Below are 26600 nucleotides of genomic sequence, written 5' to 3' on the forward strand. Positions count from 1 at the left end.
TGTCTCCTGTCGATGATGATGCGTTCGTGAGGCCGAAGTGAAATGGCGTCATGTAAATGGGGGCTGCAGTTTCATTTCTTCTAGCCCACTTTGAAGGGTTACGTACTCAGCAGTTCCGTTGAAGAAACCTTGTATCGTGCAGTGAACTATACACAATGGCTTTGCCACCGAATTATCGACAACCGCCTGTGCCTACGCCGGCTCCGTCGACACCCCGTAAGCTTTTCTTCTTTTTTAGCGCCTGGAACAACGTACTCATAATCCGTACACGATCTCCGGCATGACTTTCTGCGAAGCTGTCTTGTTGTTTTCAGTTAATTCCCCTATTTGCCAGAAACGCTGCACGTTTACACAAATTAAGAACATATTTGCTGACGGCTACTCTTATATTCCTTCTTAGAACGACCGAGAACACAGGCGTCTACATCAAATTCGAATTCACCAATGGTAAGTCCATGCAGTACCACCTCAATTGCATGAACTAAAACAATTTCTCTGGTGGTAATAATCTTGTATGCCCTCAACAATTTAACCAACATCACTAGAACCTTCCGCTAATGCTGGGGAGAGCTGCATTTCCCAGAACTTACTCCACTTTCGTAATATTGTCATACGCATGAGATAAAATAACGTTACATCTGCTGAAAAGCATTTTCTGAACGATTCTAGTGTTTTGCCTGTTCTCACTCTATTAACTATAAGCGGTGCTAAGTTGTTACTTGTGGCACACCACGCAAATGTGAATGTTGTTTCTCAGCCCTCTTCAGGGAACAGCAGCCCCTTTCTACCATCTCCTCATGGCCATCCGGCTTTCAATCCTCTGAAGTTGGGCTCGCGAGGTGCTGGTAGCGTAAGTTTCTTTTAGGCCTTCTCTTGCTTCCCTTCTAGAATCACTTTTTGCCCTTCTATCTTTCTTTTGTTTTGCTAACGGCCATGTGTAGCACAACGGTTTTATTATGTATTGTGACTGCATCATAGCACTGTCCAATATCTGCATTCCCAAACAAGCAGGTCTGTCAATGTTCGCCACATGTAGCAGCGAGAACAAGGATACAAGGACGTCCCAAGAATCCAAATTCTTGTTGGCTCACATTCAGAGTCCAACTGATACGGGGTGTTTTCGTTCGTTGAGTGATCCAAAATGTTCCTGAATTCATGGTTCATTTTTCCTTGAAAACTCTTCCACATATACCTATTCACAGTATCGCTTACTTCAATGCAATGTTGTTTCAACAGCCAATGCCATCCTTAAGCTACGTTCCCAAACGGGCGCGTTTTTCAGTTAGAGCTGGAAAGCGACGCGAGGGCGAGGACTTTCTACCACAGGCTATCGCTTAGTGACAGCGCGTCTAGCGCCTCTGTTCCCAAAGGTACTCGCCAGAAACAGTGGAGCAGAAGACAGTGTTCACCATGTCGTCCAAAATGCGTGTCGTTTCTCAGAGTCAACTCATATAATGCCATTCTAGATATTTTAAACTTTGTACACAATAAGAGACAGCCGCAAACGTGATTATGAAATATTCTTTCTTCAGTGCATGTATCAAGCACACAAATTTGTTCACTGGTTTCTGTGTTCTGAAATGACAGTTTTTAATACCCTTTGCGTCTTTTGCACTGGCACTGGCACACCACGCGAGTCTTCACAACGGCACTGCTTACTGCTTACGTTTTTCATAAGTTTGTCCAGATTTCCTGGCCTTTTATCGCCGGCTCTGCATCGGCCAGTTTCGTGATCATTTGCTGCGACATTGGGTCCCCTAGCGGACTCTCGAGTGAATTCATTTGCACACAATTGGTTTGCGTGAAATTGCCCAAAGCATGCAAAATAGCTGTAATTTTGATATAGTCAAAATTATCGCAATTACTAGCTTTATTACGATTCCATGTGCCAGCATGCTCGTATGTTTTCGGCTGCTTTTGTTTATAAAGCCTGCCATCTTGGAAGCGAGAGCGAAAGTATCTGGATGCCGCAGATATCAGCGAGATGGTGAATTCACGCTCTCTTTGCTGATTTTTGACTCTCGCTGGTTTGGGAACAGTCGAGCGAGGAGCGTGGCATTCCCACGCTCTCGCGCCTCAAATTGGCTTGTTTGGGAGCGTAGCTTTATTCAGTTTTCATAGTTAATTTTGTTAATTGGTACAAATAGGTTGATGGTGCTCAAAATAGAAAGTTGTAGAGTAGAGCCCTAACCTACAAATATGAAAACTGCAACATGATCATATGGTGCACTGTCACAGATAAAAAAATGCAGAATCCCTGTGTGTCTTGTGGAGTTTCATTTTAGGGACGGCCTCTTTAAGTCCCCCTCTCTGCTATGTTCAGTCCTTGTCGATGCACTTGCTGCCGTTGCATGGTGTACCATTGCTCGCAACGCAGTGAATTAAAAGTAAGCCTGATCTTCATTGTCGTTCCCAGAATTTCCAGCAGAGAGAGACAACGAGACTTAGAAAGAAGTGCGATAGCTACATCTTTGTCGGCGGTATAAAGGGGGGGGGGGTGCACCCAATTGAGGAACAGCCAGCTAACAGGCAGAGAGACGAACGAGCGGCACCCCGCCGGACGCACGCCGATATTGCATTTTTGTCCCTTCCATACTGCCATACAAGAGCTCACTGCGGATTCTGTTGCTTTCTAATTTAAACCACCAACCCATCTTTATTAGTTCATCATATTCATCATGAAAGCTCATTAAGGCTGAAGGATAGCACTGGCTATTAAAGGGACAGTTCGCTCTCCAAGCGTCGATTCGTTGATTGCTGTTGCAGACGGTAGTGTATTTCTAACTCGAGTGGCATGGTTTATTGTACACATCTGAAAGCAACGAGATCCACGCACGTAGGCTTTCCCGCGGAGAAGTAATGTGCACGTTGTCAGTGTGAGAACAATGTGAGGTCAAGAGGGCGGTCCATTTCCCAGGCAACAAGATGCAGCTTTCTATCGCCAGCCCTGAAGCAACATCACGTGAGATGACCGCCCTCTCCCGTAATATGCTCCTCCCATGGCACTCGGCTGCGCTGCTGATGCCCACAGGAAAATACTGAAAACTCTGAAAATATGTTGATTTCTAATGAAAGGGATTGACAGGGAGTTGTTCATTGTCTATTGCACATTCCAGCACGTTTCGTTCGGGAGCGAACTATCCCTTTAAAGCAACGTTACGTCGAAGCAGGCCGTACCGCAAATAGGTATATGTAGCACAGTTGTCAAATGAAAAAAAAAAAAAAAGAACCATGATTTTAGGGAAAATATGGCCCACTCCTTGAGAAGCACCCTGGATGTAGCCTCTTAGGATCGATTCACACCATGCAACTTTTGCTGCAGTTTTATTCCAGCAATGGTTGCGCGCAGTTAAAGTTGCAGAGAGCAGTTTGCTTTCACAAGGTGAGCAACTCGCCGCATCGTAGTGTTGAACAAACTCGTGAGGTGGCGCGAGAAAATGTCATCATCATCACCTTCGTCCAATCATGCAAGAGCGAGAACTGAAAATACTGTTGACGGTTTGCGAGGACGTGTTCACTGAAATATTTCATATAAACAAAATACAGAAGCCGACACTGAAGATTTTTGTTTAAGTTTAATTTGTACGAGCTTTCGCGTGGAGGTCCACGCTTCCTCAGGTACAAAGTGAAGTGGTGACACACATAAGTATATATAGTATAGACATATACACGACTAAACACACTGCTGTACAAAGAAAGGGAAGGGGAAAGGAAAATGTGACCTAAAGGACTTGACTCCCCTCTTCGTATACGCTTCTGAAATATTTCATGTGAACCGCCGGGGAGGCTGCAGAATTTACGTGTCGGAAATGACGCCACGACGGCCAGTCATTACGATTGGTTGGATGCGCCTGAAGGTTGGGAGAAGAATTGCTCGTGGGGCGATCCATGCTGCAGCTCAAGCAAATGCATTGCTCAACCCGTTCACACGGTCACTGCTAAACTAGGTTGTGCACCACAAGAGTTGCAACGTGTGAATCGACCCTTACTTTACCACCACTGTTGAGATAGCCAAGCAAGCGCCTCTGCATATCACCTGCTCTCGGTTTGGAAATTTGCCTGTCTGGAAACATACCTTATGATTGATGATTGTAAGCAGAAAGTGTACAGAACCTCAATTACAAGGCAGGTGTTCGTTACTGGAACTCAGACTGAGCTTCCAGAAGCACCTCGATCAGGACTTTTACACACACATCTTTTAAAAGTATAACTAGACTCACATTAGCTTTTTGCCAATCTGTAATTGATCCTGTCAAAAGTTTGGGGCCTGCTTACTCGAATGTTGAGGAGCTTCCTCAGCCCAGCAGCTCCAGTAGTGCTTTTGGGCACGTGCTACAGTACCCAATGCTGCTCGTGCGTAGAACACTGGCAAAGCTACTGAGGATTCCAGTTCGGAATTTCCTCAGTATTTGTGCAAGCGGGCCCTGGCGAGTCATTTTTTCGTACACATGTTTTTACCTGGGCCATTTAATGTGTGCCTTTGAATGGTGAATTATTGATTGAACTGTGAACTGAACCCAGACGTGCGACAAGACACATGGTTTTTCCAGCTGAGTTTGAGTTTCATGGATGCTTGTTGATGAGCAACTATAAATTGCTCAGCATCAGAAATGTTCTCAAGAATGCAACACATTATTTTACTGACTTTCGCATTTAAGCATGCTTTGTACTGGGACTTGCAATGAACCTCTTCAGTTTGGCAGGCGGATCTTGTATACTAGGCTTGACGCATGGTCTTAACCCAATAACTAGTGCACAATCAAAATGGGCCTGTGTGAAAATTTGGATATCATTTTGTCTTTCTCCAGGCGGAGAGCCGCGTTCCCAAACCCCCAAAGCCCCCTGATAAGCCTCTGATGCCTTATATGAGGTACAGTAGAAAGGTAAGAAAAATGGTAAGGATTGAAACGAATCAGTTTTTGCTTATCTTTCCCTTTATAATTATTTCACATCGAAGCCTCTTTAACTCTTGCGCAGATAATTAATCTATATTCTTTATTTGTGCCATATATTTTGTATGACCATGGTGAATTTTATTCCATCACCAGTGAGCATGTTTCACACTGTTTGCATCCATAAGCTTGTACTCTTAAAGGGGTTATGACACATGGGTTATTCCCTCTCCCTGCAATCTTGTACACCAATTGTACTTGAAAGCTGCTTCTTAGCATTGTCTGAACAAGTCACTTTTTATATAACAGACTTCCAAACCTCCACAAAATAAGCCACAATTCTGTATCAAAAAAGCATGAGGTGAATGATAAAGTTCCGCATCCCCGCATGATAAAGTTCCGAGGGGCAGTGGGGCAGACACTCAATCCCCCACGTAGTTGTGCTAGCGTAAGTAGGTATATCCCACAAACAAATGTCGTTGACTAACAACGCAGTGTGGGGTTGGTATGACATTTTAGACGCGACGGAGCTACGGAAGACGAGGACAATACGGAAAACGGCGGTGTGGTGCCTTTCCGTCCTTTCCGTATTGTCCTCGTTTGCCGTATCTCCGTTGTGTCTAAATGTCGTTGATCACACATTTAAAGAAGACAACGAAAAGTGCGGAAACAGCTGTAGCAGAAAACGTCTTCTTTCGGTATTTGCCTGCGACATCTCTCAGGGAAGGCTGGGACTTACAAACCATGGTTACCAACTTACGTGGTAAATCTCGCTTGCCACAGCCCATGAGTTTCGGTTTCGCTGGGCGGTGAGTGGGTAGCTTTTAGGCATTTGGGCTCCCCTTGATACACTCCGATTACGGTGAAAATTTCAGGATTTGTTCTGTGCATAATTGTCTCTCTTTAGTGCGGATTTTGCTTTCAAACAAGCACTAAAACAATCCGAAATGACAAGTTGAAAAATCAAATTTTTCAGGTTTTCTTCGGAGTGTTTATAAATTACCTACGTCAAATATCAATAATTCGGGGCTGTGGCACACTTTGTGTATCCCAGGACACAACGCTGCGAAAAACTACATTGCGCTATTTTCTTTTTTCTTTGCGTAAAACCTTGGCAAAGATGAGCAAAAAGTGAGAATATGGTCATGTTCCTCGCTTTATAGTACAACAGCTGAGCGATGTATAAACAAAAGGGTGCTGTAGTGCATTTGTATAGAAAAAGTGCTTTCCTATGACATCAATACTTCCAACGTCAGACAAATAGGAGCGGCGCAATCTCTTGGCAAACATGGCAGTTTTCACAAGAGGAGTGAGACCGAAGCCTTATGGCGATTTCGGGTGATGCATTTGGGGCACTTTTTTCTGCCCCGAACCCGAGCGGTAAATTCGGGTGGTGCGGTCCGAGCAAGAGCCGCGTGTTCGGATGATGCACAACGGAGCAGTTTGTTCGCCCCAAGAGCACTTTTTTGGCTCTTGCTGCGAGAGGCCGAGCCAAAACCGCCCTCAACTCTCTTCTTCCGCTCTCGACGGCGACCATGCGCATATATGCGCCTCGCGAGTGTCGTCTGCTACGTATTGCTCCTGCGGCTGTCTGCCTGTCACATGTCTTGTCATCTGTCTCTTTGTCGCGTTCACCATTGACGGCATGGATCTTTACGAAAGTAGTTGCGATGAAAGTTCAATTGACACCGATAATGTGAATGACAAAGAGGATGATGTGACCTGCTTCTCGCAAGCTATGCTTGTGATCAGGTGAAAGTGCGCGACGCCGCCAACGACGCTGCCGGAAGTTCACGAACACGACGAACGCACAATGCTAGCGAGCGCAGCGACCCTCGTAGAAGAGCAGTAGAGCGTCCGACAAATTCGGGTGATGACTACCCCAGAGCGACTCTCACGTAGAGCGTGCACTGGACCTGGGCGCTCTCGCTCGGATTACCAGGTGCATCACCCGAAATCGCCATTAGGCTAAGCTACAATCTGTCTGTGTTGGCCCTGCAGCATGCACAATTTCGTAAAGCAGGCTTCACCTCATGCAGGGAAGCGCCAGGTGAAGCCCACTTTCGGGAGCTGTCTGAGGTGTTTCCATTTGGTGAATAGTCGGATATTCGGCAATCCGAATATTGGGTATTTCGTTCGCGAATGAAATACTTCTAGTGATTGATATTTGATTCAGATTCAAGAACTCGAATATCGGCACACTCCTAAAAATAAGGGATTCCGTGCCAAACGAAGGATTCCGCGATATTTCGTGGAATCGCGGAAAACCCGGGGCATTACTTATATTTCAAAAGTGGTCGAGGTCACACACAACACAGACATCACATCTGGAGCTACCCTGTTGGTTTAAGAGAGACACCCTGCTCACCGAGCATTTACACAGGACAGTTAGTGGAAACGGACAGGTCTGTCTGCAACCACTTATCAGGCTCCGTGAATGACAGTTCTCGTTTTCCTGTACTGTGGTTGAGCAGAAGAAATGGGAGCTTTAATGGAAAAGTTCCCTTTATGCGTTGTGTGTATTCCGTAATGCAAGAAACCGGCTCTCTTTTCTCCTACTTCGACACGCAAGCGTTTCTCACGTGAAGACTTGTAGCAGTGCCATGTTAAGTATGTAGTGCTTTAATCCATGTGCAGATTTGAATTACTATTCCATTCAATGCAGGTTTGAATTTCCATAGACCTTTTGTCGCAGACAGTGAACATTATTAGTTAGAACATTATTACATAGTTTTCTTTTTACATTTGTAATATGTATAATGTGCCTGATAAACCAAATTTTTACCTGTATCATATTATTCCAGAAATTTTACACCCAAATTCACCCTAATTGGATGCCACTGTTTTCCCGCACGTTTACCCCCAGAATATGGCAAAAAATATTACCCGAAAACCTCAGACCCTATTTATTGTGCATCCTTTTTCAAGAGAACGAGCATAGATGAGCTATGGCTTGCCTGAGGCTTCATTGGTTGGCGCACGCTCTGAATTCCCTCACACTCCCTCAAGGCTTCAGCGATTGCGGAGTACTAGAGAAACAAGTCGCACAATAGATCATTCCTTTTGTAATGATAGTGCAGATCATTTTCTTGCAACCACAAGGGAAATCTGCGTGAAACATTTCCTGCCCGCTGTTTGTTCTCGTGTGAGCTTATTCTCGGACACAAAACTATGTCGCATGCAGTGCTATCCCACAGAGTCCTCTCGCTTCGTAATTAGAGATCTACATGTGTGTGCTTCTGTGTTGCCGATAATTATCTCCACACATTATCCCATGTGACTCTATCTAAAATAGCAATAGGGGGTTTTCATAAGTTGGCGCCATCTAGTTAAAGGCGAGCCAACTACACTCTTGTAGCACACGTCCGCCATATTTTGGGCAAGGATGGGAGCATTGCCCCCGCGCGGACAGCAATGCTCTGTTTGAACCGCGCGCCTGGGGTGATCTTTTGACGTCCGCCGCCTGGGACTTGGTCTGCTTTCTCATCGAAGCATCGCTCTTTTCATGAGTGGATCATCCATCTGCATTTGTGATGTCAGTCTGTTGTTGCGTGCCCTTCTGCATCCAGCTAGGCGTGAGAGACGCCGAAGGAAACAAGGCGTGTGTACAAACTGTTTGGCGGCAAAAGTTATCATGATACATGGCTTTCCAAATAACTATCGTCAGAAGCGTTCCGTTGTCATTCTCGATGGACGAACTATAAATACCTCGCATATGCGAAGGCATAGAACATAATAGGATATTAGGAAACACCCGCGAAAGCATGCAACAGTAGGATCCCATGTTCAAAATACACGACTGGTCTTGAAATGTGCATAAGAAACACAATAAACCATGCAAAAATATGATGTGCCGTACCTGGAAGTCGACAGGGCGACGCCAATGGAAGTTGAACCCGTATATGATACGCATAATAACTGTTCTCTCTAGCGCGACCAGTCGAGCCAGATGCACTCATATGTTCACAAAAGGCATCCACACGTCTTTAGGAGAACCCATGTTGTATGTTCGTCAAGTCTCTCGAACACTGAATATTCTCGTTTGCCATCGCACGTTCGCTTACCATACACGGAGCCACATGTACGACGTGCCAAAGATATGGCCGACTGTCGTCTGCTAGAAGGTCGTCAGACTGACTTTTGAAAAGGGTCTATTGCTGCAGAGTGGTTACCATGTGAGCCCATTTAGCGTATATGCCAGAAGGGAAATGGCGACGTTTCAGGTGACATGAAGCCAAGGCTTGGTAATACTGCTACCAAAGTAGGTACTCAGAAAATTGATATTTAGATGCGCTGAGGTGCTCCAAAGTCCTTCAAAATCCATATTTCGATGCTACAAAAAATGGCTTCAAATTACATTTTCGGAGTAGCATGACTGTGTACTGAAAAACATTGTTTTGTTAAAAATTGAGGTGTCATGGCCCCTTTGAGTACACAGCACGCATTATCAAGGTGTGCCTTTTAAGTATGGGTTTATCATCAGTATTACTGCTGCAGTTAAATATGTTTTATGGTGTATATCTGACGTTCTATCGTGTGGTTTCGCTTTTGCTATATGTAACTTTTTGTCTGCCTACATAACCAAATTCTTCTTTTACCAAGTGAGTTAGTGGAAGCGCTTCAGGGCTGTCTGCATAGACTACGAGAATGTGTTGCTAACAGCTGCAGAAAAGCTTGTATATACTTAAAAGTTGAATTATACTAGATGAGACATCTGGTTATTTCAAGATGAGGTACGAGGCAGGGAAACGTAACTACTTTTTCGTTTACGTTACAGCCTCTGTTACTGGCCCATATTTGTTTCTGTTCCGTTCCCGCAAGCGCTGTTGTTGCTTTCAGTTACATCCCTCCCCCGGTTCCTTTCCTTTCCTCTTTTTTTTTAAACCTCTACATACACATTACCTCTATGTATACATTGTGGAACCTATTTTGAGGACTTTCAGGATATGAATAGACAACATTTATTCAAAAATATAGCGTGGGGTTTCTTTGAACACCTAATACTGCAAGAGTACAAATTTTTGCGAGGACTTAATTTTTGTGATGAAACTTTTTCAGGAAATTAAGGTTCCGCGAAATATAGGTAGCGGGGATGAAAAAGTATGGGCACTGGATTTCGCGGCGACATGAGTTCCACAAAAAGACAAATCAACTTGCATGACAACCTTTATTCTCACAAATTCGTTCTTGTCAAACATTTCTATAATTGAAACGCCACTTCAACAACACTAGTTTATTTGCATAGTGTATCATCTGGCATTGCAGATAGAATGGTGTAAATCCAGGCTAGCTGGTGGATAAATTCCATGATATGCAAGCCTGAGCGATGGGCAAAACATGTAAACAAACATGAAGGCTCAAAACCAGCAAGACGTTTAATTGATAACAACGAACTTCATGAACACATTGCAGATACCTGCTTTCACAAAACCAGCACATAGCCACTCCGAAGCAGTGTCATGAACCACCGATCTCCCCGATCTTGCGATTTCCACTTCCACACGAATTCGCGAAATTAAGGTCCCACAAAATATTCCCGAAGCACGATCCCACATAAATTCTGGAATTATTAAGACAGCAAAATTAACCACTTTTACAGTATGTGAACATGGTTTTCACGAATGTTTACTCGCGCTTGCAACTTGTAAGTCGCCATAATCGTATACAAACTATGCCTCTATATACTACTATACGCTACTACTACTATATACTATTTATTTATATGCTCCAGATGCTCCAGTTTGATAGTTCATTTTAGTTCTAGTTCACTTCGTTCAGCTTTATTTATACATTTATCTAAATGATTTGGCAAAGGATTGTAAATCTTTGGCTCCTGCGGTACCCGAATTATTACCGTAAATATATTCCATTTCTCTTTACGATATTCTGAGTGCGATATCCGTTTCTGTTGCCGCTACCCGCTACATTTCCGGTACAATACCTTTTCTGTTACCTTTCCCTGGTGCAGGGATCCCGAGAGGTCTTTGACTGAAATTTGCATTGCTCCCAAGTTGTGTGATATTAGTATTAGATACATAATATGGTACGTTGAAGTTGAAAATATGCACATTGAAAATGCAGGCCTCTTGCATGAACTAACAGCTAATGTGTCGTAAATGTATTTTGTTTCTTCTTAGATACTTGCATTAATTTTGAAGACTGATTTCTGTTTTAGATTACCAGTTATTTTAGAGGAATACTTCCGTTTTCTTTTCCATTGCAATCACAAAATTCAGTATCATGTGAATGCACATTTGTAGGATATGCCATAGTTCTAAGTTTCTGAGTGCCACTACAGAAATTTTCATTGCAGTATTGTTTTCTGTTTCAATGAGGCATGTTCATGATGGTGCCGGCAGATTTCTTTTAATCTTATTTCTCACTTATTCAAGAGAGCACAAATCGGTAATAGTGTATTGTTTAAGATTGGGGATGAGCCTGTTCCAATGGCAACATTAATGCCCTGATTCCTTGATATTCCAGTTGATTGCCTTGAAATTTGTTGCTCAACTTAGTGTATGTTGGTCATTATTCGTGTGTCAGCATTATATCATTTGTCTCTGTGTGTATTTCTGTTTGTCTGCCTAATTGTTCCCTGTGCAAGAGTGAGAGCTGCTCCTGATGCTCTAATCCAATAATGGCTCGATTTGTCTTGCACAGCATTAGACTTCTGGCAGTATTAAAGTAAATTGTGTGCGATTGGCAGCAGAGCATTAGTAGGCTGGCTCTCGAGGTGGAGACGTGGACAGTGACCTTGAGCATGCTTTTTTGTGTTGTACAGTGAATGTTTTGTTGCATGACCTTGTGCATGTGTGTGCCTACATCACATCGGTCTTTACGCTGACGTGGAGTCAGCTTGCATGGTGGTCCATTTTCAGGTATGGGATCAGGTGAAGGCAACAAATCCAGATCTAAAGCTGTGGGAAATTGGCAAAATAATTGGCCAAATGTGGAGGGAGCTTCCTGATGAAGCCAAGCAAGAATACATTGACGACTATGAAACTGAAAAGGTGGGTGTCATCGTGTGTATCGTTTTGCCTTCTTGGAAAGCACAGCAGAGGTACCAAAGACAGTGGTACTTACCCTGTCATGCCTTTAATGAGTGCAATCCTTAGCTTGAAAATTAATTAAAATTAAAGAAATTGACTACAAATTGCACTTTGTACAATGTGCCTTTTGATCTATTCCTGCAAATTCACATGGCACTTCTTACCAGCACTTTTCATTTCTCATGAGGTGCTCCCACATTTCTAGAACTACAAGCAGATGTGTCATCACATATAATTTTCTTTCTATTGTAGCCTCGTGTAAGGTAAGTTTTTGGCATAGCGCAAGAGTGAAACTAGACACAGTGAATTTATTTATTTTTTAAATCATTGTAAAGAAGGTTCAGCATTTAATACGAACGGAAACCTAATATAGTGACACATAAAACCATACTAGATTTGCTGTGTGTGGTGCATGTAAGTCTGATTGTGACTAATCACATTTGCGTAGATGGAATATAACGAGGCCTTGAAATCGTATCACAATTCTCCTGCTTACCAAGCATGGGTTGCTGCTAAAGTCAGAGGTGAGCACGATGCAAGGAATTTATGTAAATTTTTCTGTAATTAAAGATCAGTGAAGTTGCTTATTTCCTGTGCCTTGTTTTCCCTTCAGCACAACAAGCAGCAGAGGAAAGAGAAGCACTGGAACGCAGCCCATCTGTTGTGAGTTCGGTCAGTAGAAACTAGAAGTGTCTCTATGTGAAAGCTGTTGCTGGTTGCGCTTTAAAGTACAGAGCATGATATTAGAAAAGATAGCGTGTTGCATCCAGTTCTTAATCATCTGCAAGAGATGCTGGCTGTTTTTAAAGTGCCACTGTGGACTTAAAAAGCAATATTTATTTTATTTTCTATTATAATAAGTCAACCATGTTCAAAGCCACAGTACGCAAAATATAAATGCCTTCAGGGCACCCCACCACGAGCTTTGCAGTCTGTATCCTGGCAACAGCGTGCGCACCTTCTCTGTCTGACCTCTCCACTCTGTGTTAGAGGACTTGCAAGCAGCTGTGTTGAGGAGGCGGAAATCGGACTTCAAGGAGCAATGTTGCCAGAGGTGTGACAGATTGTGTGCCCCCATGATTAAAGCTCCCGGCTTTCCTGCGATTCTGCGAAGTTGACCATTTTTTGCAGAAGCTGCTCTTTCCCTCAGAATTGTGTGTTTGTTGCAGAATATTTTATATGTTACAGAATTATGTATTTCAATCAGTCTTCGACGTTTTCATGGGTTGAACCCGTTCAGTCACGACTGATTCTGCTGGTACTTGCACAGCTGAAGGTGCCACGACGAAAAAAGGTTTAAGGACGGGAATGCCCAAAGAGAGGTCGTCAGAGTTGAATCTAATTTGCTTTGCGCACTAAAAGGTAGGAAGAGTGTGCAGGACGCGGCGCTAAGCGATCTTGAGAGAGTGCTGCAAATTTTCCCCCTTTTCTTTCCCCCCCTTTTTTTTCTCTTGCCAGCGGAATCCTGCAGGTTTGTAAATCCCATTTCGTGGAAATGTTAATTTTTCACCGCAGAAATCAAGGAGCTTTACCCATGATATCACACTGCTCAAAACTAGAAAATAATTTTCTGGTACAACATCGCACAGAGAAACAAATATTGGAGAATACAGTGTGCGACATGTGGGTTGCAGTCACATAAATTTGGCAGGATTCTGGAGACGTGAGATCTATTCCCTAATGGCACTTTAAATCCTAATGCCTCCTATTGCCTATCAACAAATTTGTGATCATATCCTGTGCACATGGAGATGAGCCTTGCGTGCCAGTCACAGCATGTTCACTTCGTAGGAACAGGCTTTCTGTTGCATTTCTACTTAATTTTTGCTTTGAATGTAGTTTATTTTATCTATACTTTATCTTACATAAATGGAAAGTTTTTAATGCTCTTCACAATCGTACAGTACTTGAATGCTGATTTCTGTAATTGATAGGTGTTAGGTTCTGTCAAGTTTATGTGCTTCTCCATTTGTGTGTATGTAGGGTGCAGACTAGAGCACTGCATTTTCCCAGTCTACCCGGAAAACCCGAGCCCAGCCCGGCCCGCGGGCCGAAATCGGGCCTCAAAGTAATTTTGACTGCATGGGTGCGTTGTTGGCCATACAGTCACCACGTCGCTTTGTATCGCATCTCGTCACGGCGGCGCTAATGGGATGACGACACCCTCCCACTGACCAGCAACGTGATTCTAACAAACCGTCATTTGCCTCCTCTTCTTTTTCTCGTTTTCCGCGACGCTGCTGTGCCGGTACTCACCATACCAGATGCCTTCTTGCAGCTTCAAAAAATGAAAAATCTTTCTAATATCAGGAATGTCGGTACTTTCATTGAATATCATTCTTTTTATCAAATAAAGTTGCCATTTATGCACTGACATGAAGGCAGTTCTACATAAATATGAATATACATACAGGTCATAAATATAAGTTAGCCAATCAGAGATCCTCAAGTGTCGTCTGCTAGCTCTGCCGCTCTGCTGCAACGCAAATCGTTAGACACTTGTCAGCTCCTGCATCCCCAACAACGAGAAAAGTTCCAAAGAAGAATTTTTTACTGCCGATTGGTAAGTTTTGCACTTTTATGAGGAATGAACATACTAGCGAAGGGATATTAACGTCCCTACAAGGGTCATGGACGAGAAGCGTCCAATTGTAGTTGTCTACATGTTGATTTACAGGTACGGCAGTGAGTGCAACTCAGAAGGTCCAGCTCCTGGCCTTCGTGGAACAGCACCCGGAGCTCTGCAACAACCGTCAGTTCATGCGGGGGGAGAAACAAAAGAAGACAGGATAAAGAAATGGGAGGACATAGCGTCCCGCCTAAACTCCCTCGGCGGCATAGTTAAGAATCCACCGGGTGGCAAGTTTTATGAAAAAACTGTAGATACGGCATCCGCAGGAATTCACGGGCCAGCCTAACGAACATCTTGAGCACTGGTGAAGGTGGTGGCATGGCCGTACCCGAGGGAACAGAGCGCGTCGTTGACGTTGCATCTTTTCTTCGGGGTCTCGATTCTCATGTTATGGCCCGGGTGGCTTGGACACAGTGGGGGATGTTGTCGGTGGTGCCAACCCCACTGAAGATGGTGTGTTGCTGCAGCCCGAAGTAAGTGTTCTGCCTCAAATCACCGTACCATCAGTTACTGTAACCCCCGTGCTGGCCACGCGAAAGGACAATAAACACACATACAGATGCACTGAGCTTGCATCCAAAAGTCTTATTTCCTGAGAGGGTATGCTTTCATATTCTGTATTTTCTTTGTTCTCCTTTTGTGGAAGGAATTATTCCTTCCTTTCCTCTCATAAAGGTCTGACAGACTCATTGCTTACAGTCATTCACGTAGAACTCTCGTTTCATTGAAAATATGTTCAGGCCCTGACAGAAAAATAATTACAAAATTTCATTGTTTTTCTTAACTACCTTATTGTTCTTTTGTGTTTGTGGCACAAACGTCGCCATGCCAGCACTGGACAGCTGTTACGGCCTTCTTGGACCTCTTCAGCAGTGTGCAGGCAGGCAACATTTGAGCAGGTGGCATTAGAAGGCATCTTTTTTTTCATGTGCCGATACATCCGATGGTGTGTTGTTACTTTTCCTTTCCACGTTTAACTTGGATATTGTATGCCAGACCTGTGCTACACTCAGTAAACTTTGAATGAACACCCACAAGTTTTGCTACATTTCTTCATAATTGGCATTATGTTACCTCCTTTCTTGACTGCAACATCAGATGTACACTTATTTCTAACAAAACTTTATTAACATCTGTTGCGCTTCATGTACATATTTTATTATCCCAATTTTTCCTTTGTTTTGTGTTTTTCTTTTGTCCGGTACTTTTTAATATAATCTCTCGACGATGTCCATAGTTATTTTGGAGAGCCCATCTCTTCTAATCTTCCAGCCAGTCTGTAATTTGGTATGCCCCAGCACTGGAGATTCTATGGTTTCTACCATTTTTCATAATGTATGACCAACCAGCCATCCTTTTAGCTCTTTCCAATTTAAAAAATGTGTCATGGAAGTTAGAAGGCAGATACATGGTTTGGATGAGGTGCCCTCAAGTTTTCCTACACATTGTTAAAAGTACCTGTCCACAATTCTATTGCGTATGCGCATTGCCTGAGAGTTTTTCAGACCAAGCTCTTTTCCTAGTATTCACCTCTAGAACAAGTTTCGTGATTGTCAAGGAAGTTTCTTCCTTAAAGGGGTTGAGACAGGTCATCCCAGGTTATCTTGCATAAAGATAAAAGACGGTCCTTTGCACCAATGTGAACCTACATTTAAAAGTTTCACTTAGTATTCTGGCGTGTAGTACAATGCATCCATTATGTAATGGACCACATCTGTGAAGTGTCCCAACCCCTCTAAGCTCATTCTGTAACAAACATTTATCTTTTTAACACCCAGTTTTGTACTTAATCGGTCCAATGTGCGTTACCGGTATCCTTACTTCTATGCTGCTCAAGTACAGAACGTGTCTATTCTGTCATTAAAGTATCTTCAAATGTGTTCATTCTATGTTAGCAAGTTACCGTTACATTCAATTACTGTTTGTATTACAATGTCCTTATTCTTTCATAGTGAAATAAACATTGTATAGTTTTCTACCCTGCATCATTTTGCAGAAGTACCTGTGAGCTTGATATTACCTAGTAGCCATTCTCCCTCTGCAAAAAGGACTGAGGCCCTCTGGCGAATCCTGCACAAGCCCCAGATGGGAGCATCGTGGCAACTTCCTGGGTATCTGGCATTGATGTGGGGTATTCGTTAACTTGTGTCGCGGATCTTCCCAATATAGAACACCTTTAACGTCTTTAAACATGCATCTCGAAAGTACACGCTGTTATTGAATTCGTATTTACCTACACCCAGGATGTTCAATGCATGATGCCATATGTTGTTTCATACGAAGACGAACAGCCAGCTTTTCCTCGGGAGTTGAAGGGAATCGTGGGTTCCTGGAAGCCTTTTCTCTCTCTTTTTTTTATTTTTATGTTGGCTTGCTGACCGCATGAATGGCATCTGGAAAGGGTCGCTTTGTTGTTGCAAAATACTCCTCATGAGCAATGTTGTCGAGAAAGGTGCCAGTTCCATAGAATCCCAGTGCCATTCAAACCCTCTGTTCCGCGGAAAGCGTGGTGGAACGCCACTGCTGCACTGTAAATGGGACACATTTTCTGTTAATACGGGTGTACTACGTTCAGGCCCCAGCAAGTTGCACAAAACCAATCTGTTCTGTCCTCCTCCTCCTCCTCCTCCTCTTCTTCTACCCCCCCCTGACATATAATCAGTTCGCTACATATAATTCCTGCCTTTACCCCACGACACAACTCATAGGCATATAGTATCCAAAAGTGCAAGCACATTACATTAGGATACAATGACTACAACTTCGAAACTGCATGATACAGAAAGGTAATACTACGTACGTTGTTTCAAGTCTTCCGAAACGGCGTTGCAGACTTCTCGTGCTGCATATTTCTAAAGCAGGAAGTGTGCAACGAACTGGTCATCTGACAGGGCTGTGAATGCGTTAGTATGTGGACGAAACACACAAACCATATCATCTTCACCAATGCCCACATCCGCGAAATATGCAGTAGAGCTCCGCCATGTTTGAGTTCTCGCGACTCTTACTGGCGACGAATGACGCTAAGATTTCCGTCATCTCGTCACCCTCACCCTGATGACGGTAGCCGAGGGGCGCAGCAACGGTGCAAAAGTGGCCAGCAACGCCGCTTTAATTGCATGTGACGACGAGGGTCACATGGACACGCCGTTGCTCTGGCAACGGTGACGTCCTGCGGCTACCCGAGAACGCCAACAACGCGCCCCATGCTTGGGCCGGGCGCAGGTCCAGTTCAAGAGTTCTCGATCCACAGTCGGGTCGAGCTCTTATGAGCCATTCTTTCATTATTTGGTCCTTGACATTCGTTTTGAGTGCAAAGAAACTAAGTGCCTGGGCCGACACCATTGTGTTGCCACAAGCACAAACCACACCAAAGGCTGCGATTGCATGTTCCAAGTATGTGTGATTTGCGCAGTATTATGAGTCTGTACTGTATCGATATAACCTGTCGGACGGATCGCATTACAAATCTGCAGACCGGGCTTTTGCTGGGGCCGGGTAAGACACCGTGGCTTCGGGTACAGGCCGGGTCGGGCTGGTAAATTCAGGCCCATGCAGTGCTCTAGTGCAGGCTTCCCCTGCCCACCTCTTGTCAACATTCAGCTTTGCAACAAATTTTCCCAATAAATTATTTGTGCAACGATGCAAGCCAGCACTAGGGCTTGATAGCCTTAAATGGCACATTTGGATGGAGACAAAATTTAGGCAAACCTTGTGCCCAACTTTGAAAATGTGGTGGAAGTGGTTTTTATTTAGTTATTTTTTAGTCTAGGTGCTGATTGCAAAAGGGCATTCCAAAATGCATGCAGAGATACATGTCATACTTTTGTAGTGAGACTGCGGATATGCCCGCTGGTGCTTCCTGTGGCTGTCGCATTGGCTTCTCTTTAGTCGTGTTCTGTCCTGTACAGGATTAATGTTCTGTGGCTTTATGTGTCTCTGACACTGAATGCAGTGGCACTACAGCTTGGCCAAAAATTGTCACAAGCAAAATAAGCCTTAGGAGAAAGATGACCACCTATTTTCTGTTTTTCTGTTCCATTTCTGATTGTCATGCGTGCATTCTACTCTGTAGTTTAGTGGTTTCGGTATTATAATGCTTTTTGTAGTGTCATCAGTTTGTATAATGGTTTCTGCATGACCTTGCGTGTACATGTATTAGTGTTGTGCCTGCATTGTGTAGTGAATATGCATTTCCTCTCCAGTCTCTGATGTCTTCACAGAAATCTGACGGGAAAGTCAGTATTCAACCTGCAGAGGATGATGAAGGTATGTTGCCCTCTTTATACTTCCCTTGATGCTTTATATTTGTATTCCAATCCTTATTGTACCTGTGAAAAGAGTGATAAAGTGACTGCATTGTGAAAGTTAGGTTATGTGATGACTATGACATGTACAAATGGCAGAGTGATCAATAACCTGCTGCCTACTTCAACTTATTAATTTCTTCTTATTCATGGGATGATTTCTTAGGCCATGAGTATGTTGCTTTGTTTTCTTTTGTGGTTGTGACGGTCATTATGGTGAGGTTCAGTTAGGTGGATGCAAGGTGTGTGGGCTGATTTTGTGCCTTTTGGAGCATATGAGTTTGCACTGGTCTGGAATACTCTAGGTCACGTCAGACCAATTCACTTTCTTTGCACTAGGCATGCTGTAAATATTTTAAGTCTTGCTTCTTGGTTGGACTAGAAAGTTTAACACAACACTTTATTTTTCTATCCTTCATACCTGGTGTACGATAGTCCCGATTGAATATGGTGACAGGACTTAAAGCGACACACTGGTTCAGAGCAGAGGATTGGAAACCACTGTCATATGATATCTTATGCTACTCACAGCCATCACACATAATCAGGGTTTTTTTAATGTAAAGCTCATCATTCCGAACATAGGCAGCACTGCCGTTTGCTCTGCACACTATCCATAACCACGTCACATATTTGTAGGAAGCTCACCTTCACGTGGTACCTGTGGAAAAGCTGGGAAATTGTTGTAGTCGAAGGGGGGATGTCTTCCACTTTGCTCCTTGTGGTGCGGAGAAACATATTAATTTGCGCGTCAGAATCTTACTCGTGCAGTGTGGAAATGGCTGTGTTGCGCCCTTCCTGTCACACCATCGTAACCAAGCTCGAAGGAGACTCTGTCGAAGTGGTGGCTCTTCCGTCAAGCCATGTGAATGCGATGTGCTGGGCTTCCTCCAGTTGCTCGAAGGTCCCTTGGTTTGTGATTCCACAATCAGTAGTATCCCTCTGCTGCCACTGTGTCATAGCCGAGCAGTGTGTAATGTCTAAGAAGCTGAGAAGGAGCGACTGAACTGAAGGATGACAATGCGTCTAATGTTCAAAAACCACACAGGATAGCTCAGAAATGAGCATGACGAACAAAAACTGCCTTTTGCATGTTAGACAGTTTTCACAGAGTTTTTCCAAAACTAAGGTTTTGTGAAGTGACGTTTTGTATATGACATGTACAGATAAGCTGCCGTTCCATGTGGCTAAACTCAAAAATCTTCCAGTTTAAACTGTGTAGTCCCTCTAGGTGCAGCCATCCTGATTTTATCACCCTCTTATAGAAACACTTAGCTAAGAAATTGGATTTTGTGACGTACATGCCTAACTGTGCATCTTTGATACACTGCACAGCTTAGTGCGCTTCCTTTATGTAAATGGTGCACAGATGCACAATTATACCATGCAGACAGAAAATCCTGTAGTCTTTTCCTTTGCTGCAGTATCGATTACTTTTGTGGGGCAGCCCACAAATGGGCAATCCTTTTTGGTACAGATCCAACTGTATGTAGCATTACAATAGCATATACCTGACACTGTTGCAATATGGTATCCTTTGAAATGTGCTTCTTCCATTCCTGGATCATGAAATTCTGGTGTAGATAGTTTCTAATTTATTTACTCGCGTTTAGATCTCTAAAGTAGTAACTATAAGGAGTATGACTAACAATTTACAAAGTGCACAGAGGCACAGGCAGAAGTGCACACTTACAAGTCTTACCATGAATGCAATCAGATTGCATGTGGGAAAAGTATCAGGTGTAGGTAAATTACTAAATAGCAGCTCCAGTCATAAACTATTGTGGCATCAGGGTGTCAGTCATTTAATGATGAGGTGGTGATATAATGAAGCACAACCTGGAAATAAAATGTAAGGGCAAAGCTCCTGGCATAAAGTTGTATTATACTGAGATAAAGCCTTGAATCAGAATTTCTTGCATGCTTGAGGCTGTGGTGCTGACATATTCGATACCGTGCAAGTGTATCGGAGCTGTTCTGCAAGAGGTCTGCGCTTTTGCTTTGCATCAGCTATTGCTCAGTGATTCCATTGAAACAGGATTCACCGTAATAACAGATTTATACAAATAAGGGTTTGAAGAATTTCAAGAAATTATGTGTGATTAACCTTTCAAAAAGACATTCCAAAAGACAACTTTGTTGAAAAAATTTGGGAGAATACACATTAGAAATTCTGCATGCTGACCATCAGTGCCATCGTATTTGCTTTTCTGCACAAAACTACACTACACTACACTATGCTATGTTATGTTATGTATCATTAGGGTTCTTGGTTTTCGGGTTTTATGATTTTTCAAATTCGGGGGTAGGGGAATGAATGCTATTTACACACGAGAATTCGGGGAGAAATCGGGCGCTACGATCTCTGTTTGATATGGATCGAAGAATTTTCAGATTAAACGAAAGGCATACGAAACAAGCCACTACTCTGACACTGGGACAAGAAACAAGAATCTTTATACTTCCACTCGGAACTGGGGCAGTGAATGACCGCGATATTCAAACACTTGCCCAAGCTCCACAAAAGCTTGTTATTGAATCCTGCAGGAGGGGATTATAAAAGGAGGACAAATAGGTTGTCACCAATATCTCTCTTTGGTGATATTATGATTCACCTTTCCAACGGTTTACCTAGAACGACAAGTTGAAGGACCGCAAGGATATCGGGTAGATATCGGGTTTTACCCGAATTCTTGAAAACTTGTATGGGGGGGGGGGAACTATCTTGAAAAATTGGGTTTAACCCGAAAACGAAGAACCCTACGTATCCTATACAATGTATCCCACCATCCATTACCTCCTTGTTACTGCATATCCATTACTGACAATAGTGAAACGACAGTAACTCAAGCTCAATTACTTCAAATCTCTGGCTGATTTTCACATCATCTCTCTTTCAATTGACAGTTTTGCTATAGCAACATTGTATGTAGCAAAGTAAGAGTGCAGATGTACACAACTCAATCTGGCTCTCAATATTGGCTGTTAATGAAAGGGTTCAGTTCCCTCGTTGTGCAAAAGAAAAAAGAAAAGAAATGGCTGAGGGGGGGGGGGTCCATACAGTGCCATTTGCCAAGCTCTCAAGAGGTTTGTTTGAAGCCCTGCCAGTCACTTGACCACAAATACTCATGTGAGCAAAACGCATAAATCTGCCCACACTGTTTACTTACAATTATTTCTGTTTAGTTTTCATTCTTTTTCCTCCTTTTTACTTGAGTATCTTGTGTAGGCTTCCCCATAGCAAATGCTTGTTGTGCACAACGCCACTAGCACCGTATGACAATGTAGCTTTCCCCTCTGATAGAGGTTGCAATGTAAAGCTTTCCAAATGCCTTAAGTTGAATAATTAGTTCAGCAAGGGTAACTTTGCTTGGGTTCCCATTATTTGTTAATAAAATTAATTATAATAATATTAATATATTAATTATGTGTTAATATAATAAGCGCATTGTGCTGTGCGTTCTGTTGAAGATGCCCTCTCATTTTGAAACGTTATATCCAAGGACAGTGCATGCAACTTTTTTTCCTCCCTCTCTCTGTCTCTTTTATATGTGTCAGGGTCTCTGTTCAAAATTCTTCAATTTGACAAGCAGTTTTTGCTATCCTTGGCATGAAGTTGATATACATTGCAATAGTGATGTGAAATGAAGTGGCATTTGGATAGGTGTGCTTTTTTTTTTAATTTGTTACTGATTTGAAAATGATTAGTCATCATAACTCTGCCACATGAAGTCATTACTAATTTTCTCTTATGCTTAAATGGGCATATTTGCTTTGTAAGTAGCCTCTGCTTTGTCGTTAGAGGTTTCTACGGCAGTCATCTTGTGCTTAAAACATTCTTATATTCATTCATATAGGCATAGGCTCTGGCAATAGCATTTACCTTTTGGAAGTCAAGGGGATGAGTGGTAGGTTTCCCCATTTTTCATATTATATAATCAGTTTGTATATGAGCACAAATGTGTTAGTCTGTTGCATCATAGTCTCTTCATTGTCGTGTGTCAGGAAGCATATTTTGACTTTCAAATATCAAATTGGCTTAGTTGGCAGAGGACATGGGAGGAGCAAAAGCAAAGACTTCTTTCACAACTTCTTTGCATATCTTTGCCCAGACATCTAAATTTCTCAAAGTGTGCCGTAAATATTTCAATTGTGAGTGGGGTAATCATGTGAAATCTGTTTCAAATGGTCTGTCACAACATTTACCATTTGGCTACAGAACAGGGATAGTACTACGTAACGTTCGGCATTTTGCAAACATGATGGCATGCTGCATCCAAGAGACTTCCATTTGTCAGTGTCATGCTTTGTTGCTATTAACACATGTAGCCCAATGTGAATGTTAGCAGATGTGTTGTTGGGATCACAAAACACAAGCGATGCCATCTAGCTGCCTCACCATGTTGGCCCGTTCTTTTTTTGAAGAACATAGAACTCTAGATATATTTCAGGGTATGCACTAAGTGGCTTGCTTTTCTGAAATTTCAGATATCGACGAGTTCTCCGTGAAGCACGTTGCTGCATCTCGATACATGCGCAACCACCGGCTTATCAATGAGATCTTTAGTGACGCTGTAGTGCCTGATGTACGCTCAGTAGTCACAACAGCACGTATGAGCGTTCTCAAGCGCCAGGTTCAGTCCCTCACCATGCATCAGGTAACAGTGTTTGACTGTCTTTGGGAGGTTCATGAAGGGTAAGCAATAAACGAGAATATGCAATGAAACGTAGGAGAAACTAGAGGCTGAGCTGCAACAGATCGAAGAAAAGTTTGAAGCAAAGAAGCGAAAGTTTTTGGAAGCAAGCGAGACATTCCAGGCTGACCTTAAAAAGGTAAGTAGTGTTATGTTTGGGATGCAAGAAGCCCTTCTGTCAACACATTTTATCTTCTTGCCTCGCAGCAACGTTTTGGCAAGGCGGTTGACCCAGAAACGTACCAGAAGATGGTAGAGCGAGCATTGGAACAAATGAAGAAGGATCTGGCAGCTAAAGAGGAGGGAAAGAAAGAGAAGGCCAATGGTGGAGGAGAAGACAAGAACGCAGACAAGGTGCCTGCTGAAGCAGCTGCAGAGGGGATGGATTCTGAGAATCAAGGGAGGACCCGTGAAGAAGACGAGGATGACGACGATGAAGATGTATCTGAAAAAGAAGGAGCACCATCTGCAAGAAGCGGGTCAGCTGCAGCAATGCCAATGGAATGTGAAGACACAGCAGAGAGCCAGGACTCTCAGGTCAGCCAATGTGCTAACTGGAATAATACTTTGTCTTTAATAGTCCTTCATAACGGTTGTGAGGAACACTACTAACAGAAGGCTCTGTTCATGTGTCCATAAACACAAGAAGTATCCAATGGGCACCATTCATAATCATACTGCATGCATGTATGCAAAAACCGTACAAATGCAAACATATAATATTACAACCACCCAAAAAATAACTTACATCATTTCTTGTAATGCACTATGCATATATGGTAGTTTAGCTATCTGCATAGCTCATCAGTTCCCCCTCTCTCCCCTATTGCCCGTGGAGGTACATGATTGGTCCCTCTCTCAGATAAGGGTGTAACATTTTAAGGTTGAGGTGCACGTGATTTCTTCTGTGGACCAGTACTGACCTACGAATAGCCCCTTATTGCTGCATTCTGAGTGAACAGACACTTTTTCAAGTGGTCTCTGCAAACTTTACCCTCTTTCTAGCAGAGAGGCAAACTGTTGTAGTGTATGCTTACATCGGCTCATTTTGTGACTTCTTATGTGACTTAGGGCCGTATTCCCAAACAACCCGCAACTTCGCCCTAAGGGCGCCCGTAGCCCGGGACCCTTGAGGGCGAACGTCCCCTCAGGGCAGCATGCGTTTCTCAAACGTAAACGTGCACGCGCTCAGCGAAGGGCTGGCCATCGGGAGGCTCGAAGGGGATTCGGCCCGATTCCTCGTAGAACGAAGCAGAAGCGCATGCGCACGACCGCGCTTCATTTCCGCTTCCGACGGCTGTCGTCTGCTACTTTGGTACCTGCTGGCGTTTGTCTTGCAAACTTCATGTCAGTATTGTGTCCAGATGTTGTATAACTGTTGGGTATTGCGAATATGAATTGTACCCATCTCATCATCGTCTCTTTATGTGTGTATGTGTCTTGCGCTAAAATGGCAAGATTGTAACAATCACTGGATTGGCGGGCAAGGGAAGCCACGATTGTCCATGCCCCTCTTGATGTTGAGACATTGGTATAATGCACAGACGAGTTCGATAAGCAGTATCTTTCTTTGAATTCATATTCGTCGTACCGCTCAAGATGGTTATTCCCATTCCCAAATTCGTCGCACTGTCAGCATAAAACCGTTATGGAATCGCACATGTCCTCCATGTTTGTTTCGAGGCGAGCGTCCCTCAGGGAGCGTACAGGAAACTCGCGAGCTCACTTGGCTGGCGCGTGCCCTTGGGGCGCCCCTTCCAGATACGGGCGCTTTGGGAAACGAATTTCTCCTCCCTGAGGGCTATCACTTACATAGGGAGCCCTCAGGGTTGGTTGGGAATACAGGGGTTAGTAACTGTGCTTGCATATATGCATCAATTTATGATAAGAGGTAAATATGACACATTATATTTTCTTTGTGTTGCTCGTTGAAAGTTTCCATCCAGTGGAGATCACCGCACTTAAAGTTCATTAACAAATTTTATGTAGTTAGTCATCTAGTAGCTATATACTCTTGACAAGAGAATGTCCACCTCGCCATATAATCCGACTGCAAAACTGGCAGCCTTTTTATTGAAAATCTGTAATGGAGAAAAAAAACACCCTGTGTTTCTCTGCCTTTTCTGATTTTTCTGTATTTTGGCGCACTTTTACTTGATGTACAGCATACTTGTCTGGAAGCAACAGCTTCCGGTTTATCCGGCCTGGAATCTCCAGACGTTGCAAGATCGTTTGTTTCGACGAATAAACATGTACTGGGTAACATGCCGTACGTGTCTATTAGTCTGAAGAAACATTCTTGCAAAACATGTAGATTTCAGCCAGGATGAACTGCAAGCTGTCGATTCCAGACAAGTATCTTTCAAGCTGTACCTGCTACACAAACAAATGTTGCGTCATCGACAAGAGCACCCAACTACATAATTATAACGTAAATTATATTCGTTCAATAGTCTTATACATAAATTATGCTGTCTTTGCAGGAACGAAGCGATGGCACATTTTCTGATCAGGACAGCAAGGAAGTGCCCCAAAGAAACGAACAACCTGGAGGCAATCCACATAGCACGTCATCCATTTCAAATGTACCTATAGAGAGCTTAGATCAGTCAGGCCACTAATGCCTTGATGGAACATTTCAATGCATATGCAGTATTCTCAACTGGCATCAAACCAGTCCCACGTTCCTAAAGCTGTGTTGAGAAATATTGGTGCCTCCGTACGCTGTGGCGGCATCACCAGATGCAAAATTTGATTTTAATTTGTATGGCAGATAATGTGCATCAATGCCAGTTGACCTGGTTCACGCAGTACACGCTTTTTACATTTTCTACTCATTTTATATGCATTCGTGTACTTATGGAGAAACTATTTTTGCTCCCGAAAACAGGATTCTTAGCCCGCTTTTATGACAGACTTTGTTAAATGTGTTTTACTGTAACCATCTTGACTTGTCATGGTGTACCCATGAAGTTCAAAATAAAAGTCATTCATTCATCATTTATCTGGTTGTACATTGCATGAAT

At 43.2% G+C, this 26600-nt stretch overlaps 1 protein-coding gene across 8 annotated transcripts; it reads left to right on the forward strand.

The window, feature by feature from the left end:
• Positions 1 to 26578, forward strand: LOC135385879 (SWI/SNF-related matrix-associated actin-dependent regulator of chromatin subfamily E member 1-like). Of its 8 annotated transcripts, none has more exons than XM_064615460.1 (13): positions 1 to 216; positions 401 to 447; positions 758 to 850; positions 4809 to 4895; positions 11771 to 11902; positions 12390 to 12465; positions 12555 to 12613; positions 18779 to 18842; positions 22738 to 22788; positions 23369 to 23538; positions 23612 to 23713; positions 23782 to 24111; positions 26058 to 26578. In XM_064615460.1, the coding sequence occupies exons 1-13, from the start codon at positions 156 to 158 to the stop codon at positions 26193 to 26195; spliced, it is 1410 nt and encodes a 469-aa protein (XP_064471530.1). In that variant the 5' UTR covers positions 1 to 155; the 3' UTR covers positions 26196 to 26578. The 8 variants fall into 8 exon arrangements, with proteins under 8 accessions (XP_064471530.1, XP_064471531.1, XP_064471532.1 ...); XM_064615461.1 differs by having other exon boundaries at positions 12555 to 12604; XM_064615462.1 differs by having other exon boundaries at positions 4809 to 4883.
• The last annotated feature ends 22 nt before the right edge of the window (positions 26579 to 26600 follow it).

The sequence above is a fragment of the Ornithodoros turicata genome, chromosome 2 (genome assembly GCF_037126465.1).
Source record: "Ornithodoros turicata isolate Travis chromosome 2, ASM3712646v1, whole genome shotgun sequence".
Taxonomy (NCBI): Eukaryota; Metazoa; Arthropoda; class Arachnida; order Ixodida; family Argasidae; genus Ornithodoros; species Ornithodoros turicata.